Source organism: Sycon ciliatum, chromosome 12 (genome assembly GCF_964019385.1).
Source record: "Sycon ciliatum chromosome 12, ocSycCili1.1, whole genome shotgun sequence".
Lineage (NCBI taxonomy): Eukaryota > Metazoa > Porifera > Calcarea > Leucosolenida > Sycettidae > Sycon > Sycon ciliatum.
This window is the reverse complement of record NC_088654.1, coordinates 10,615,241-10,629,928: the sequence shown is the minus strand read 5'-3', so window position 1 is coordinate 10,629,928 and position 14,688 is coordinate 10,615,241. Positions and strand designations below refer to the sequence as shown.

Genomic DNA, 14,688 nt, shown 5'->3' with positions numbered 1-14,688 from the left:
CACGCGCGTCCACACACACATTCTCTAAATCTCTCTCTCACACACACGCACGCACACACACATTCACTCTCTATATCTCAGACACGCACACACACATTCATTCTCTATCTCTCTCTCTCTCTCTCTCTCTCTCTCTCTCACACACACACACACACACACACACACACACACACACACACACACACACACACACACACACACACACACACACACACACCTGTCCTGTCCTGTAGAGTCACTGCCGCAAAAGGGTCACGTGATCCCATCACTGGGAAACTTGAGAAGAGAGAGAGAGAGGACACGATGCTCGATGACGCTCCAGGTGCACGGGTAGTCGCATCCGCTTGCCGCATATGCACACGTGCTGGAAGGCTGAGCGCTCCTCTGCTGTTGGTCTATGAGCCACCCTTGAACAGCGATGCCTTCCCCGTCCCCGGACACCGCGAAAGCAGCGACCACACCTGTCACAATGCGCGGCACAACATCCCTCCGCCGGTGCCGACGCTACGGTAGTTCCAGGTGGCACTGCGGCATCCACCGTTGAGGCACACACATGCCGGACCAAGCCACCGCGGCTTCTCAGCCACCGCCCACACCGCCCGCACTGACTGGCGCCCCGCTGCTCAGACACAGGCCGCGCACGCTCCTCCAGACACTTATGCCGAGCCATGTCTCCTTTCCGTGCAAAATCCCGTCCGCATACCGTACATACCACTCGGGGCGGAGGCTCAGGCACATTGTCAGGCTCTTGGTAGGTGCTGCGCCACTCCGCGCGAGACTCACATGCAACATCATACCATGATGCCTCCACGCCACGGGCACGTAGATCTCGGACAGCGCAGTCCTTCCATCTGCGGCGTGGGCCATGTGCTGGGCGACGCTGCAAGAAGGAGCCAAACAGTACCTGTTTTGGGATGCGGTTGTCCGGCATCCGCGCCACATGCCCCAACCACTCCAACCGCCGATGTGCAATTTTGTCTTTAATCGTCTCGGAGTCTCCCCAGCGCACCAGCAGCTCTTCGTTGGTGATGTGTTCGTCCCACATCCGGCTTCGAGAGACCCCGAGGATGGATCGGATGCACCTCATGCTGAAGGTTGAGAGCTTCTGCAGGTCATGCTGAAGGGGCGTCCAGCACTCAGAGCCATACAACAGCAGGGACAGAACGCAAGCATTGAATACGCACCGCTTGGTGTGCATCAGCAGATGTGGATTGGAGAATACAGACCTCCGAAGAGCACCGCAGGCCCTGGAGGCTTGGGCAATCCTTGCGGCGATGTCCCGGGACGAACGGCAACCGCTGTCCACTACAGAACCGAGGTATTTGAAATGCGGTACGCATTCCACCTCCGCTTGACCAAGTTGGAGGGGAGCGCGGTCAGTAAGCGTGATGCCGGGGCCAACAACTACAAACTGAGTCTTCGTTGCACTGATGGTCAAGCCGAATCCCGACGCCACCTCGTGAAGACAGCACAATGCTGCCCCCGCTCCAGACCGAGTCGTAGCGAATAAACAAGAGTCGTCAGCAAATTGGGAATCTGTTAGGCAATGGTGTTGGTCGTCACGGCGGGGTTTACGGTATAAATCGCTGCTGTATGCTGAGCGGAGCTCGAAGCCAACCCCGTCAACTCTCCTGACGCGGTGTTGCCACTGGGTCATCACGGCCCACATAAAGATATTAAAAAGGACCGGCGCCATAGAGCACCCCTGGCGAAGACCATTGCCAATGCTGAACGGGTCTGATAATATGTTGTTGAACTGCACCGATGCTGACATGGGGTCGTGGAACGACCGGATGATGTTGATAAGCTTTTCTGGTACTCCCGCACGGCCGAGGACCTGCCACAGACACCCCCTGGGCACTGAATCATAGGCCTTCTTCAGGTCGATAAACACAAAAAATCCCTTGGCCTGATGTTCGATTGACTTTTCCATGAGCTGTCGGACGGTGAAGATCATGTCAGAGCAGCCACGCCCTCGCCGGAACCCGCACTGGGACTCAGGGAGAAATTCCTCCGCGAATACCTGCAGCCTTCTCTGAAGGACACTCGCCAAGACCTTGCCGACCACATCCAGCAACGCAATGCCCCGCCAATTGTCGCACTGCGACAAATCTCCCTTCTTTGGAATGGGGATGAGGGTAGCATCCGCCCACTCCCGCGGAACGCAGCCATCTCGCCACACATCTCCAAACAGCTCCATGAGCTTGTTGTTGAGCTCCTCGCCACCGAACTTTAGCAACTCTGGCTGTATCCTCGATGAACCAGCAGCGGTGCCATTGCGAAGTCGAGAAATGGCCTTGGAGATCTCATGCATGGTTGGTGGTTCCTCAAGGCTCGACACTACAGGTCGCTGCTCAACGCAAGCCATGATATCGGGGTTGTACGAGCTCTCTGGGTTCAGGACAGATGTGAAATGCCTCTGGAACCGCTTGCATTGATCCTCAGTCGACTGGCACAGGTTTCCATTCTCGTCCTTAATGGCGGAAGTCTTGCACGGAGTTAATCCCTCACATGCAGCGTGGATAGCATGAACGCATTTCCAGACGACTGCCCCGTTGAAGCGCGCCTCTGTTGCCTCCTGTGCCTTATTCAAAATCCAAGCCTCTTTGGCATTTACAACGGCTGCGCGCGCTTGCGATCGAGCAGCCCCGAAGCTGGCCCAATACGTGTCGCCCCTCTGCTGACCGTGGGCAAGCCACTCCGCGTAGCACTCATTGCGGGCGCGCAGAAGGGGCTGTATGGTTGCAGAGTTGTCATCATACCAGTCGGCCTGACGGCGTTCGCTCGGGCCCAATACATCAGCGGCTGTGGCAACCACGGTATTGCGCACATGGGTCCACTTCTCCCCAACGCTACCATCGCTGCTCCAGCAATCTCGCAATCCAGTAGATAAAGCGGCACGATACTTGTCCGCGGTGGTCACGCAGCGCGGGGGGCGACGTCCCACATCGTTGACGTCTTGTAACGTGGATGCGCAGGAATCCGATTGATCATGCTCGGCCACCGCCTTACTCCGCAGCTTGCCGACATTAAATCGGCGCCCCCGGCTCGCTCCACGTCGGGCAACCCCCACCGGGCGATGCGGGAACTCAAAGACTATACAAAGCAGCTGGTGGTCACTGCCACACTCAGCACCACGAACAACGCGCACGTCCCTGCAAAATCGCCGATGATCCTGACGCATCAAGATATAGTCGATGCAGTGCCACTGCAGAGAGCCGGGGTGCTGCCACGTCCGCTTGAAGATATCCCGCTTGGGGAACCAGGTGTTGCAGATCCACAAATTATTTATTGCTGCAAACGACAGTAGCTCATCTCCAGAGGAATTCAACTGTCCAAAACCATGCATGCCGCGCACACCACTCCAGCCATCGTCAGCTGTTCCTGAACCCACACGGGCGTTGAAGTCTCCAAGCAGAATACAGCAGTCCCTGTCAGGAACGCCAGCTATTACCTCCTGCAACTGTTCGTAAAACTGATTTTTGCTGGCACGCGGAGCTGCATAAGTCGGAGCATACGCACTGACTACCGTCACCCATGCGACTTCTCCCCCACGCAGGGCGAATTTGAGACGTGCAGTGACAAGACGAGGGCCCACAGCCCGCCAGACCGAACCACCATTCTTCCACGCGTCTGTTGCAAATTTATTGAGTGCCAGGGCGACTCCTTCTCCTCGTCTGTTGCCCGGAGCTCCATCGCCAGGCACGGGGCGACCCGAACACAAGATAGTAAAACCGTCACTGTGTGACGACATAAATGTCATCGCCGAACCAGTGTGTCTCCTGCAATCCAGCCGCCGCCACGCTCAACCTGTGCAGCTCGGCAGCAACACGACGACATTTCTTGTCCTCTGCTACTCGGCCAGAAACGCTCGCCGTAGCTACGCCGCCACTCCTTTCCACAAGGGAGCGAACATTCCACGACCCAAACGTCAAGCAGCGCCGTCCCTCTCTCCCACTCTTCTCCCTCTCCTTGACGTACTTCATAGCTTTTCGGAGCTGGATGGAGATATTCCACTCGGGGGCTCGTCACACCACCGCGAGTGGCGACTTCGGGCGCAGCAAGAGGTGGCGGTATCAAAAAAACTCGCCTCGTCCTCCTGCTACGTGGCTCCCGTCGTCGGCAGCTCACTGTCTACGTACTGGCCCTGGAGACAACCCTCAAGGGGTCGCTCCAGGCCTCTCTTTCGCCCAAAAGTACTCGAAAAACAAGAAAAAGTCAGGAGCAGAAAAATTTCAAACTGCCTCCTTGGGCAGCTTACTCAAAACACACACACACACACACACACACACAAACACACACGAAGTGTGAGTTATGAAGTCTGAAGTATTGAACGGTCTCTGCTTGGATGACGACTACACCATGCTCAGTTGTTAGAGCATCTCTGGCTACAAGCGAGGGTCCCTGGTTCGAGTCCTGGTGGTGACAGTCAATTTTTTCTTCAGACTTTTCCCGTTTGTCTCTTTCCCTCAAAACCAGTTAATATTTTATGACTTGGGGCTCCTCACGTGCTAGTTTGTACGTGAAGTGTGTGGGTACAGTGAGGGCTGCGTGACTGCGTCCCACCCGCCTGTGTGGATTCACAGAAAGTGTGAGTTACGAAGTCTGAAGAAAACGTTGAACGGTCTCTGCTTGGATGACGACTACACCATGCTCAGTTGTTAGAGCATCTCTGGCTACAAGCGAGGGTCCCTGGTTCGAGTCCTGGTGGTGACAGTCAATTTTTTCTTCAGACTTTTCCCGTTTGTCTCTTTCCCTCAAAACCAGTTTAAAATATTTTATGACTTGGGGCTCCTCACGTGCTAGTTTGTACGTGAAGTGTGTGGGTACAGTGAGGGCTGCGTTATTGCGTCCCACCCGCCTGTGTGGATTCACAGAAAGTGTGAGTTACGAAGTCTGAAGAAAACGTTGAACGGTCTCTGCTTGGGTGACGACTACACCATAGCTCAGTTGTTAGAGCATCGCTTGGTTCAAAGAATACAGAACAAAAAAGCGCTACTAGAGACGTTTATGATCACAAACTGGTCGTGAATCACAATGACAAAGAATGGACCGATCGGTGTGCAGGCCTTTTCGATACGTTTTGTAGATGTGACCAGCAATGTTGCCGGTGCAGCAGCGATTACCGTGTGCAGAACTGATACAGCGTCTCATTCACACGACTAACGTAACATTACTCCGCCACAAGTACATGTACATGTAATACTATTACTACTTCCAAGTAGTTAGTTACAGCTTGTCGTGTCAAACACACTAGTACTAGTAGTAGTACACTGCATGCTGCCTCTGGCGGGAAGTTGACAACTTGACACAACTTGACACCTGTCGATGTTATGAGACAAAATTGTCTGTCACCGCTAGGAGTTGAACCAGGGACGTTCCGTTGAGGCCAGCGATGCTCTGACCACACAACCATCACTTCTCAGTACTGTCGTGGACGTGGAAATCCAGTTGGAGAACAAGCGGCCTCAGGGCGCTGGCCATGCAGCCGTGAGTTCGCGTACGATCAACATGTGCGGTGTCACCGGTGTGCATGCAACGTTCCGTACGCACTGACGACGCCGGGTCCGGTCATTCGAGCCGGATATCAATGTCCACGCCAGTAGTTCCCTAGCGGTGCATTGTTGCTGTGCTTCAGGGACCTCATCCTTTGCTAGCTCACTGTCAGTCATAGAGCTTATCATCAGATCGTTGAATGTCAGTATCACTTCAGTCTGGATTGTGCTAGCTGTTGCACCTTCTGACTACACAACATCATGCCTATAACTGTTAGTGTTGGACACAAAGTACGGATAACATGTAACATTTTGGCCTTGCATTGTATTTCCATGAGACAGCTAGAAAAGCCAAAAGGTCCATTTTTGATGCACGTACCATGCGCAGAGTGCGTGCAAGGACAGATCTTGAATCGCGATGCCCTTGTATAATATTATTTTAATAATAATAATACTGGCACTATTTTTCGGTTAACCGGTACAAGTATTAATTTCAATACAATTTGAGCAGTTGCGAAAACCGGAGGAGGCCGGTCACAAAACCTACATAGGAACACCTGAATACTCTAATTTCAGAAATTTTCGGTGCTCAATATTTTCGGTATGAAAGCAAAAGGCTTGGTTAGGTGAACAGAAATTTTCGGTACGGAGAATTAGTTCCCTATTGGATTATGTGTGTTAGTGTTTGTTCGGTGTATTGAAATTTTAGGTATGAAACAGATGCACCGAAAGTACCGAAAATAAAAGTACACCGAAAATTTGTGAAATTACAGTACATGAAATAAACACTTAAAAAAAAATAATGTGGTAGCTTCTTCGGTGTCGATTTTGCTAGAAAAGGGTTTGCTCCCCACACCGGACGGAGCGCGCGCTTTTCCTCCGACTTGATTTGACAATTGACTGCACTCACGACTTGGATGAGCTTTTCTTGTGCTCTGGATGGCAGTCGTGAGTTTATAGTGAAGTGTCAAGTCAAGTCGGCCGAAAAAAAGCTCGAGCTCCAGTGTGGGGAGCAAACCCTCGACGTCTGTTCTCACCAGTCCAGAGGCTACACTGACTCACGCTGCTATCTGGTGTTCACGAGGTGTTTGTCGCGCTGGAAACGGAGTGTCTCTGCACGTTTGTATCCGTGGTGATGTTTGTACATGGAGAGCACTACATGTATATAAGTGGTGCTCTTCGGGTACAATCTTGCTCAGCCTACTCAAGCTCAACTGATGAGGGGTGAATTCACTGAAACACTGTGTATTGAGCAGGGAGCTATGGTTTCTTGCAGGTTTGCCCAGTCGAAGGTTCGATGGACTTCTCGCGTGCTCTGAATGGCAGTCGTGAGTTCCGTCAAGTGCCAAGTCACGTCGGCGGAAAAGCGCGAGCTCCAGTGTGAGGAGCAAACCCCTTCCTAACAAAACCTTTAATTAAAATATAAATCGCTAACGCAGAAACCGCCAACGTCGCGGGAGGCTCACGTTGATCAATTCACTGTTGAGAGTTTCTAAATAAATCCCGCTCTAGACCATTATTCCAACGTCTAAGGCACGCCACCAGGAGGTCAAAGGAAATACAGAACGTGACAAATGCCGTGGCGCTTGTCTGCGGTTCTCTATGGTTGTCAGCCAACAACGATACAGACAGGCAGATCGTGATCATGAATCGTGATGCAACAAGCGCTAGCATATCCATCGCTCCAAGAATGCTGAAGTTGGAAGCTGGGATCTGTCTTCCTCTTTCCAAAGCCCTTCCATGGTACCAATGTAAATAATTCACCTACGGTGTCGGATGGGAAGTTATCCTTGGTGTCCACCGGAAAAATCAAGCGTCTTGCGCGTCAATAAGTACGGCAGTACAGCATTCATTCCCTTCGTCATCGGCCCAAGCGATTTGAATGGATAAAAAGTTTTTTTTAAAGGAAGTAAAAAGGTAAATTATCGTGTCCATTCCCGAAGGGAACTCACGACGGCCGCTAACACCCTGTAAACCCTTGCGGCAGATGCAGCGTCTAACGGTGGGGGTGAGTGGATAAGTCTCACAACCACTGGCACAATTGCCGAGAAACCACATTAGCTGCATCCATGTACCCCTTGTGCCTGGCCACAAGTTCCCAGTTTTCACTGTGGGTAGCAGCACGGCTGGAAAAACCGCTCCCATTTGAATGGATGAACATGTCTATATCCTACACCATCCCGCGTATCCAGCAGTGATACCGAGGCCATTATGGTCGGCAGAACTTGGTTCCGGTGTGTCTCACCCACCCACCCCACCAATTCCTCTAGAGTTGGTATCTGCAAGCTGTTCGCTGAAAGACCATCATTGGCTTCTTCAGTGTACTTTGCCTATAGCGAATTCCGTAGAAAATCTGCTCAGCTACCCATACAGAGATCGATAGGGCTACGGATACACTATTCACAAGGCAATGAATGCAATGGTCCTTTCGTGCAGAACAACCTTAGTTGAGTTCAAACTCAACAACATGCGTTCGCTGGCCAACATCCACACCAGCGACACGCCTCCAAGTAACGGTTGTCGCAGCTCACGCGATATGCGTAACGTAACATAACATAACGTAACATAACATAACGTAACGTAACATAACATAACGTAACATAACATAACGTAACATAACATACCTGTACGACAGGTATAAACAGATAAGGATTGACGGCCAAAAAGCCGCAAGGGCTATTTTTGACGACCATGCCATGCACAGAGTGCGTGTGCGGACAGATGTTGAGTCGCGATGGTCTTTGTTATTCCCGCTCGTGAACCTCTAGGATAAGCAGCGCATCTCCATCACGAACAAGTGCATAACAGGTGCTACCCGTTACGTGCAGATTATGAGGCAAGATAAATGGCACTGCCCCAGTAGTGCAGGATCACAAACGTCGATGGATACATTGGAGAGCGAAGTCCCCAGGCATACCGTATGATAGTATCCGCTTCTGCTCCGAACTAATTCAAGGAACTCACCGAGAACAACTACCTTTTATACGCCCATGTTCTGCACTATTGTAGTGTGTCTTGAAAGTTGGCTGAGCTATCAAGGAGCAGCGGAAGGATATTTAAGCGGACCATCATGAGGTGCATCTTTTCAGCAGCCCTGCTGGTGAGTTCATTGAATGATATACCATGGTATATGTACGTACAATTATTTAAATGAGTGGGTATCGCCTTTTGGTGCTGAAAAGATTTGAGACTGGAGGTGGATAATGTTGGACTTCAAATGAATGACTTGTTCTCGCATTCTTAGATGACCGGATTAATTAAAGCGTGCTCCTGTAATGTGTCATCAGCATATACGGTTATGATATTCACAGAGGCAAACTTCTCTTTCGACCAGTATGTCGTGAGACATGAGGATGTTGCCATACAGACTCTTCTCCCTAGAATACTACACCGTGTTCTCTTTGCATCCAGTTCGCGCGTGGTCGTTTCATGCAGATGTTTTGTACCACACCCTGCTATCATGTTAGGCTATTTCCTACAATATTGTATTGTTTCCATTCGCTTCCATGTAATTGGGCGACACCGCCCGTTTGGTTCTGCGAATAAAAATAAAAATGTACCTACCTACCTACATGTATAGACACTATTCATTGCACAATCCATGGAGCATGCACTAATAGTATACAGTCATGTAGACATTGCTTTCACTGATTTGCCAGTTTCAACACTCTGGCGAGGTACCTTCGGGCCTGGCGGAATAAACCTGGCTTTCGAAAATTTAGTTTTCGGAAAGCGCAAAGCATGGACTGCCATACCGAGTGCGTACATTACGTAATTCATATCGCGCCAGGCCCAGCACGTTTGGAGAAGCAACGTTTCTCCTCGCTCTCCTTCGGGAGAGGGAGCAGTTTAATCAAATGGAGTGAAGAGAGGAAGGAAGTGAGGGATGAGAGCTCACCGATTGTCAGTGTGGAGTCGCGACTCGCAGCTGTTCGGCTGGTTGGTCAACCAGAGCTCCGTCAACGCGGGCGTTGAGCTGAAGCATGGCTTTGTCTCCTGCAAGTCGACACTTATTATTATTATTATTATTATTTGTGCTCCCGCGTCAATGGGCTCGCCCAAATTCGCTTGCATCGAACCATGCGAAAAAAGGCCGCCAGCAGGCAGGCAGGCAAAGAAAAATAGAAAATGGTGTCACATAAACTAATACAAACAAGAATATCATTATTGATGACATTAATATACTGAATGAATGGCAAGGCCATGTGAATACGGATAATACGGATAATCAGAGTACCAACAACAAAGAATGTAGCTCAAACCATTGCAGTGCCAACTTCCTTCACCAGTACTCTGCCTTGTACGCATCTGTAACTGCGTTGCACAGATATGTCCATTCACGGCGATCCAGTGCTCGCTGAGCCATCAGCTGCAAGTCCCTTGGAGTCCTCAGACGGCAGCCGACTCGCTCCGCGTCTTGATTCAGCAGGACCGGTAGCGTGATCCGCGGCCGCCCACGGTATCCCGGCACGGAGCAGCCAAAGAATCCACTCATGGCCTCCCTAGCCGGTGTGTGCTCATCTGATCGCAGGATGTGGCCGAACAACCGCCATCTTGCATTCACCAGAATGTTGCCAAGTGGAGCAGCACTGCAGCGCTCGTAAACCAAATCGTTCGACAGTCGGTTGGGCCACCTGATACCCAAGATATGCCGAAGTTGCCGCCGATGATACGATTCCAGCGCTTCAATTGTCTGTCGAGTGATGCCCCATGTGGAGCAGTTGTAAAGCAAGACAGGTAACACGAAGCAGTTATACAGCCGGACGCGCACCTCCAGACTCACTTGGTCTCTTCTCTTCCATAACTGGCAGAGGGACTTAAACGCTATCGCCGCAAGCTGCTTTCTGCGGGTGACATCCTCTGCATCACCAAGGAGAGAGCCGAGTTTCTTGACCATACGCCATGGCTCATCAGCACGATCGGCCTCTCGCTGGATGGCTGTGAATTCTGTCTTGGTCTGGTTGACGGTAAGGGACCATGTACCCAAGATGGTGGCAACCTGTGGCTCTAACATCCGAAGCCAATCACTAGAGATACTGATGAAGTCCACATCATCGGCGTACTCCACATCGTACGGAAGATGCCGGGCCACAGGTGCAGCCATTCGCTGTCGCACATCCTGCAGGGCAGCTTCCAGGTAGATCACGAATAGAATTGGCGACAAGGAGTCACCTTGCGGGGTACCAATGTTAGTGGAGAAAGAGCTTGATGTTTCCGTGCCCAGTCTGACTGCCAAATTCGTATCTGAGATCAGGTAACGGATCAAGCGTACCTCGTCTTCTTCCAAGAATCGCTGAACCACGTCCATCAACTGTCCTCGCCTGATCGTGTCAAAGGCACGTGACATGTCGATGCCCAGTATGCTGAATGACCAGTGGTACCGCTGGGTCGTAGCTGCTAACCACCGATGGCACCAGACCACATCAGCTGTTGACCTTCCTGCACGAAAACCACTTTGGTTCAGTGATAGGAAATCGTTTACGGCTGGCGAGATGCGCTTGAGGACTACCAGCGACATGACTTTGCGTAGAGTTGTCAGGAGGATGATCGGTCGCAGACTGGTTAAAGCACCCACCGGCTTTCCGGGCTTCTGGAGAGGTATTAGTGTGCCATGACCGATGAATGGCTCTACCCGGTGTTGCTGAAATAGGCTGTTGATGCATCGGCTTATGACGGGAGCAGTGGCATCGGCTGAGTACTTCAACAGCTCACCCGGGATGTTGTCGGGTCCTGCAGCTCTACCGTTGTTGAGTCTTGCTAGTGCTGTTTTCACTTCCTCCGTTGAAACGGGATGCTGCAGCGGTCGAGGTTCCCCAGTGAAGGATCCAAATTGCTGAATTGCAGAGTCACTGAGCTGCGATGAGAAATGATTCTTAATCTCCAAGCTTGCTTGCTTATCATTACATATGATCTTGCCCTGGCTGTCCTTAACGACGACTTTCTGCGATGGCTTTCGCCGGAGCAAGTGTACAGCTTGGAACATCTGGGCTCCATCCTTGAGCCTCTCTATCTCCTCTGCTCGCGATATTAGTTCATTTTCTCTGTTTGTGATGGATCTGTTCCTGATATCATGCAGGATTCGATTCCGGTCAGTCCTCAACATTTCTCGCTCGATTGGGTCATCACTGCCCTGAATACGGAGTCGGACATCTCTCTGCATGCAGGAAAGTCTCTCGATCTCTGGGTCATGGTGACGATGACTGGTCTTGGCTGTCACACCCACAATCTCTTTGCCAGCGTGGAAGATCTCTGCAGCTATTGCATCCCATCCGGTGTTGGGCTGATCTTCTGACACCCTCTGAATTCTGTCTGAGATGGCAAATGTTAGCTGATTCTGCAGTTGTGGATTCCCGGGTAAACGATGCACTGCTAGGCGATCCACCTTCTTCTGGCTGCTCCGCGCCGCCCGACCCCATATGCCGAATACTCGAGGTAAAAGCGTGCGAGCCACCACAATCCTATGATCTGATGTGACTTCCGTTCCATTGTAACTTCTGGCGTTGGTGAATAGTCTCTTTTGCGATTGACGGCACAGAATATAATCAATTTGGTTGTAAATGTTGACAATCTTGCCACTGGCTCTGTCAAGTCGCTGTCCTGTCCATGTGGTCCTGTGCCTTGCAGAGTGGCAGAACGCTGTGTTTGATAAGAATAATCTGTTAATTTCACAGAATTGCACTAGCGTCTCTCCGCTGACGTTTCTGATTCCACGCCCATGGCTGCCAATACATGATTCGTCCTGCTGCTTCGTTCCAGCTTTCGCGTTGAAGTCTCCAATAACAAAGAAGAGGGAACTCGAGTCCACGTCATGTATAGCTCTGGTCAAGGTATCGTAGAATTCATCCAATTCAAAGTTGTTGTCTCTGCAGCGAGCTGACGTCGGGGCATACACATTCAGGATACTCAATGTCGATTTTTTTCCCAATTGTAACGAAATTCCAGCGACTCGGTCAGAAACGCTCCAAACTCTCTCGACTCTCGGCTCCAAGCTGCTTCTTACTGCAAATGCCAGACCATAATGACGACAGGTTGGCGACAGCGTGTAAAGAACATAGCCACCACAATACTCTTGCCTCGTTTCGCAAATTTTAGTTTCCTGCACCGCACAAACATCAATTTTGTACTTGGCCAAATCACGACAGAGCGCTTCACGTTTGACTTTCGACGATAGACCACGTACATTGAACGTCGCTAAACTAAATTGGCTTCCTTCCTGTCTGAAGAAGCCCCCATCCACTAGGTTCGATAGAGACATATACCAAGAGAGGGAGAGAAGGAGTCACCCTCCTCAGCCAAAAGTCGACACTCGATCAGCTAATTGTCCTGTCTTCAATAGTGGCTAAAGCACTCGACAAGCGCACTGACTACCACGCTCTATTCTTGGATTTCGCGAAAGCGTTTGACAAGGTACCGCGCACTGGTCTAGGGTTCCCAGTAAAAAGGCAACGCCTGTTGGGAGTTCCCTAGTAAAATAATAAATTCTACTACTACTGCTACTACTTCTTCTCCGTCAGCTCGCTACTATCATATCCCCTGAAGCCGTTTCTTGGTTCACCAACTACCTCGGAGACCGTTTCTTCTGTGTCAAAGTTCTCTCTGCCAAGTCGCCGACCCACCCAGTTTCTGCAGGCGTTCCCCAGGGATCTCACCTTGGCCCCATTCTTTTCATTCTCTACATTAATGCCCTTCCTCGCACTATATCGTCTGATGTCACTACTGATGTGCTCTTATTTGCCGATGACACTACTCTTGGGAGAGTAGCCGGAGGACCTAACCAACAACAAATGGTTCACCCCTCCAGGCCGCCACTGATGGCGTTCTGCAGTGGGCTGATTCAGTCGGAGGGTGCTTCAACCCTTCGAAGTCTTGCACCATGCAGTTCTCTCCTAGAAGTCGTGCAGAACGTGCCCACCCTACTCATCCGACTCCGCACCTGAGAATGCAGGAAGATGACATGTCTGATGTAACGACTCATGGACATCTTGGAGTCATCTTGGACTCTAATCTGGACTTCACCGACCACGGCGCCACCCACCATCACGACAACGTCTCGCCAGCGAGCGGTCCTGCTGATCCACATGACCAAGCGTATCACCCCAGCCGTAGCTAGCCGCTTGTACACTGGATATGTTCGACCTGTGGTTGAATACGCCTCATCCCTCTGGCAATTTCAACTCTCCAGTGCTCAGGCTACTACCCTTGAAAGGCTACAGGCAAGAGTGGCACGTGTGATCCTGCGGCAGTATGGCGTGTACCCTCCTCAAACGGAGCCGAAAGCCTCACTTTTCGCGCACCTCCAGTGGCCCAGCCTCGCATGGCGAAGACACATTCAGTGCCTTCTTGAGCTCCACCACCTTATCAATAGCCAGATGACGACCCTGGAGAACCTAGGCTACTCAGTGTCAAACAGTGCCAGGCGCCCCCAACATCTACTCCCACCTGCTAGAGCCAGCACACACACACCCGTGCCCCCTTTCTCTTTGTCACCACTGCCACATGAAACTCCCTCCCAGCTGCCATTCGTACTGACTACTGTATCCAGCCCAAAATGTTTTACCGCTCTTGTCCTCACACACTCTTCTATCACCCGTTATGAGCCCTCTGGTTTCATTCCACGTAGAGTAGCGATGTCATAGAGCATTGTGTTATATTACTACCACCCCGCATCATTCTATTTCCTATTTTTATTTTTCTCCTCAGCTTCTTCTTCATAAGCTATTGACGGAGACTCTCTCGATTTAGGCTAAGGCCTGTGGAGAATTAATACACATACAAATACAAGCGAGCGCATGGTCGAGGTTGCGCTGGCCGGCTGGCGGAGGCTAACCGAGCTGCACGTCATACACGGCCGCCGTGTTATAACTGCCACCAAAACACTGGCAATACAACAGCTACAGAATTTTGGAATGTTTTTAGTCTCCCCTGTTTGTTCTGCCATTATGTCATGCAAGTACCGGCACTGTTTTCTACAAACTTCCTTTGGAAATTGTCATGTGCTCAATGCTTCCCTGCGGCCACCATGAGTCTGAGGGAAAATGTGGACACAGTCAATCCTTGGATTGAAGCTGCACTGTACAAAGTAGTTCGTATTCAGTAATTCACGGTTATCTCCAGTACTAAACAAAGTGATCGAAATGGCTTTCACCACGAACCATGTCCCTAACAGATTGCAGTTTCAGACCACCCCATACTT

At 50.9% G+C, this 14,688-nt stretch overlaps 2 protein-coding genes across 2 annotated transcripts in view; one reads left to right on the top strand and one right to left on the bottom strand.

Moving 5' to 3' along the window:
- Positions 1–1,197: 1,197 nt before the first annotated feature.
- LOC135827978 (uncharacterized) lies at positions 1,198–3,763 on the bottom strand. Its single transcript, XM_065340415.1, has 2 exons — positions 1,619–3,763; positions 1,198–1,305 (listed from the first exon to the last, which is right to left on the bottom strand). The coding sequence occupies exons 1-2, from the start codon at positions 3,761–3,763 to the stop codon at positions 1,198–1,200; spliced, it is 2,253 nt and encodes a 750-aa protein (XP_065196487.1).
- A 4,619-nt stretch (positions 3,764–8,382) lies between these two features.
- LOC135828264 (cubilin-like) overlaps positions 8,383–14,688 on the top strand; it is a 48,236-nt gene continuing 41,930 nt past the window's right edge. Inside the window, exon 1 of the mRNA XM_065340713.1 lies at positions 8,383–8,595. Within this exon, the coding sequence (XP_065196785.1) occupies positions 8,566–8,595 (30 nt within the window). The 5' untranslated portion in view covers positions 8,383–8,565. The remainder of the gene's footprint in view (positions 8,596–14,688) is intronic.

Coding starts and splice junctions, on each gene's coding strand:
- LOC135827978 (XM_065340415.1), bottom strand. CDS start 3,763: ATGACATTTATGTCGTCACACAGTGACGGTTTTACTATCTTGTGTTCG. Junction 1,306..1,618: donor GCGTCAGGAGAGTTGACGGG/GTTGGCTTCGAG, acceptor TCGGTTCTGTAG/TGGACAGCGGTTGCCGTTCG.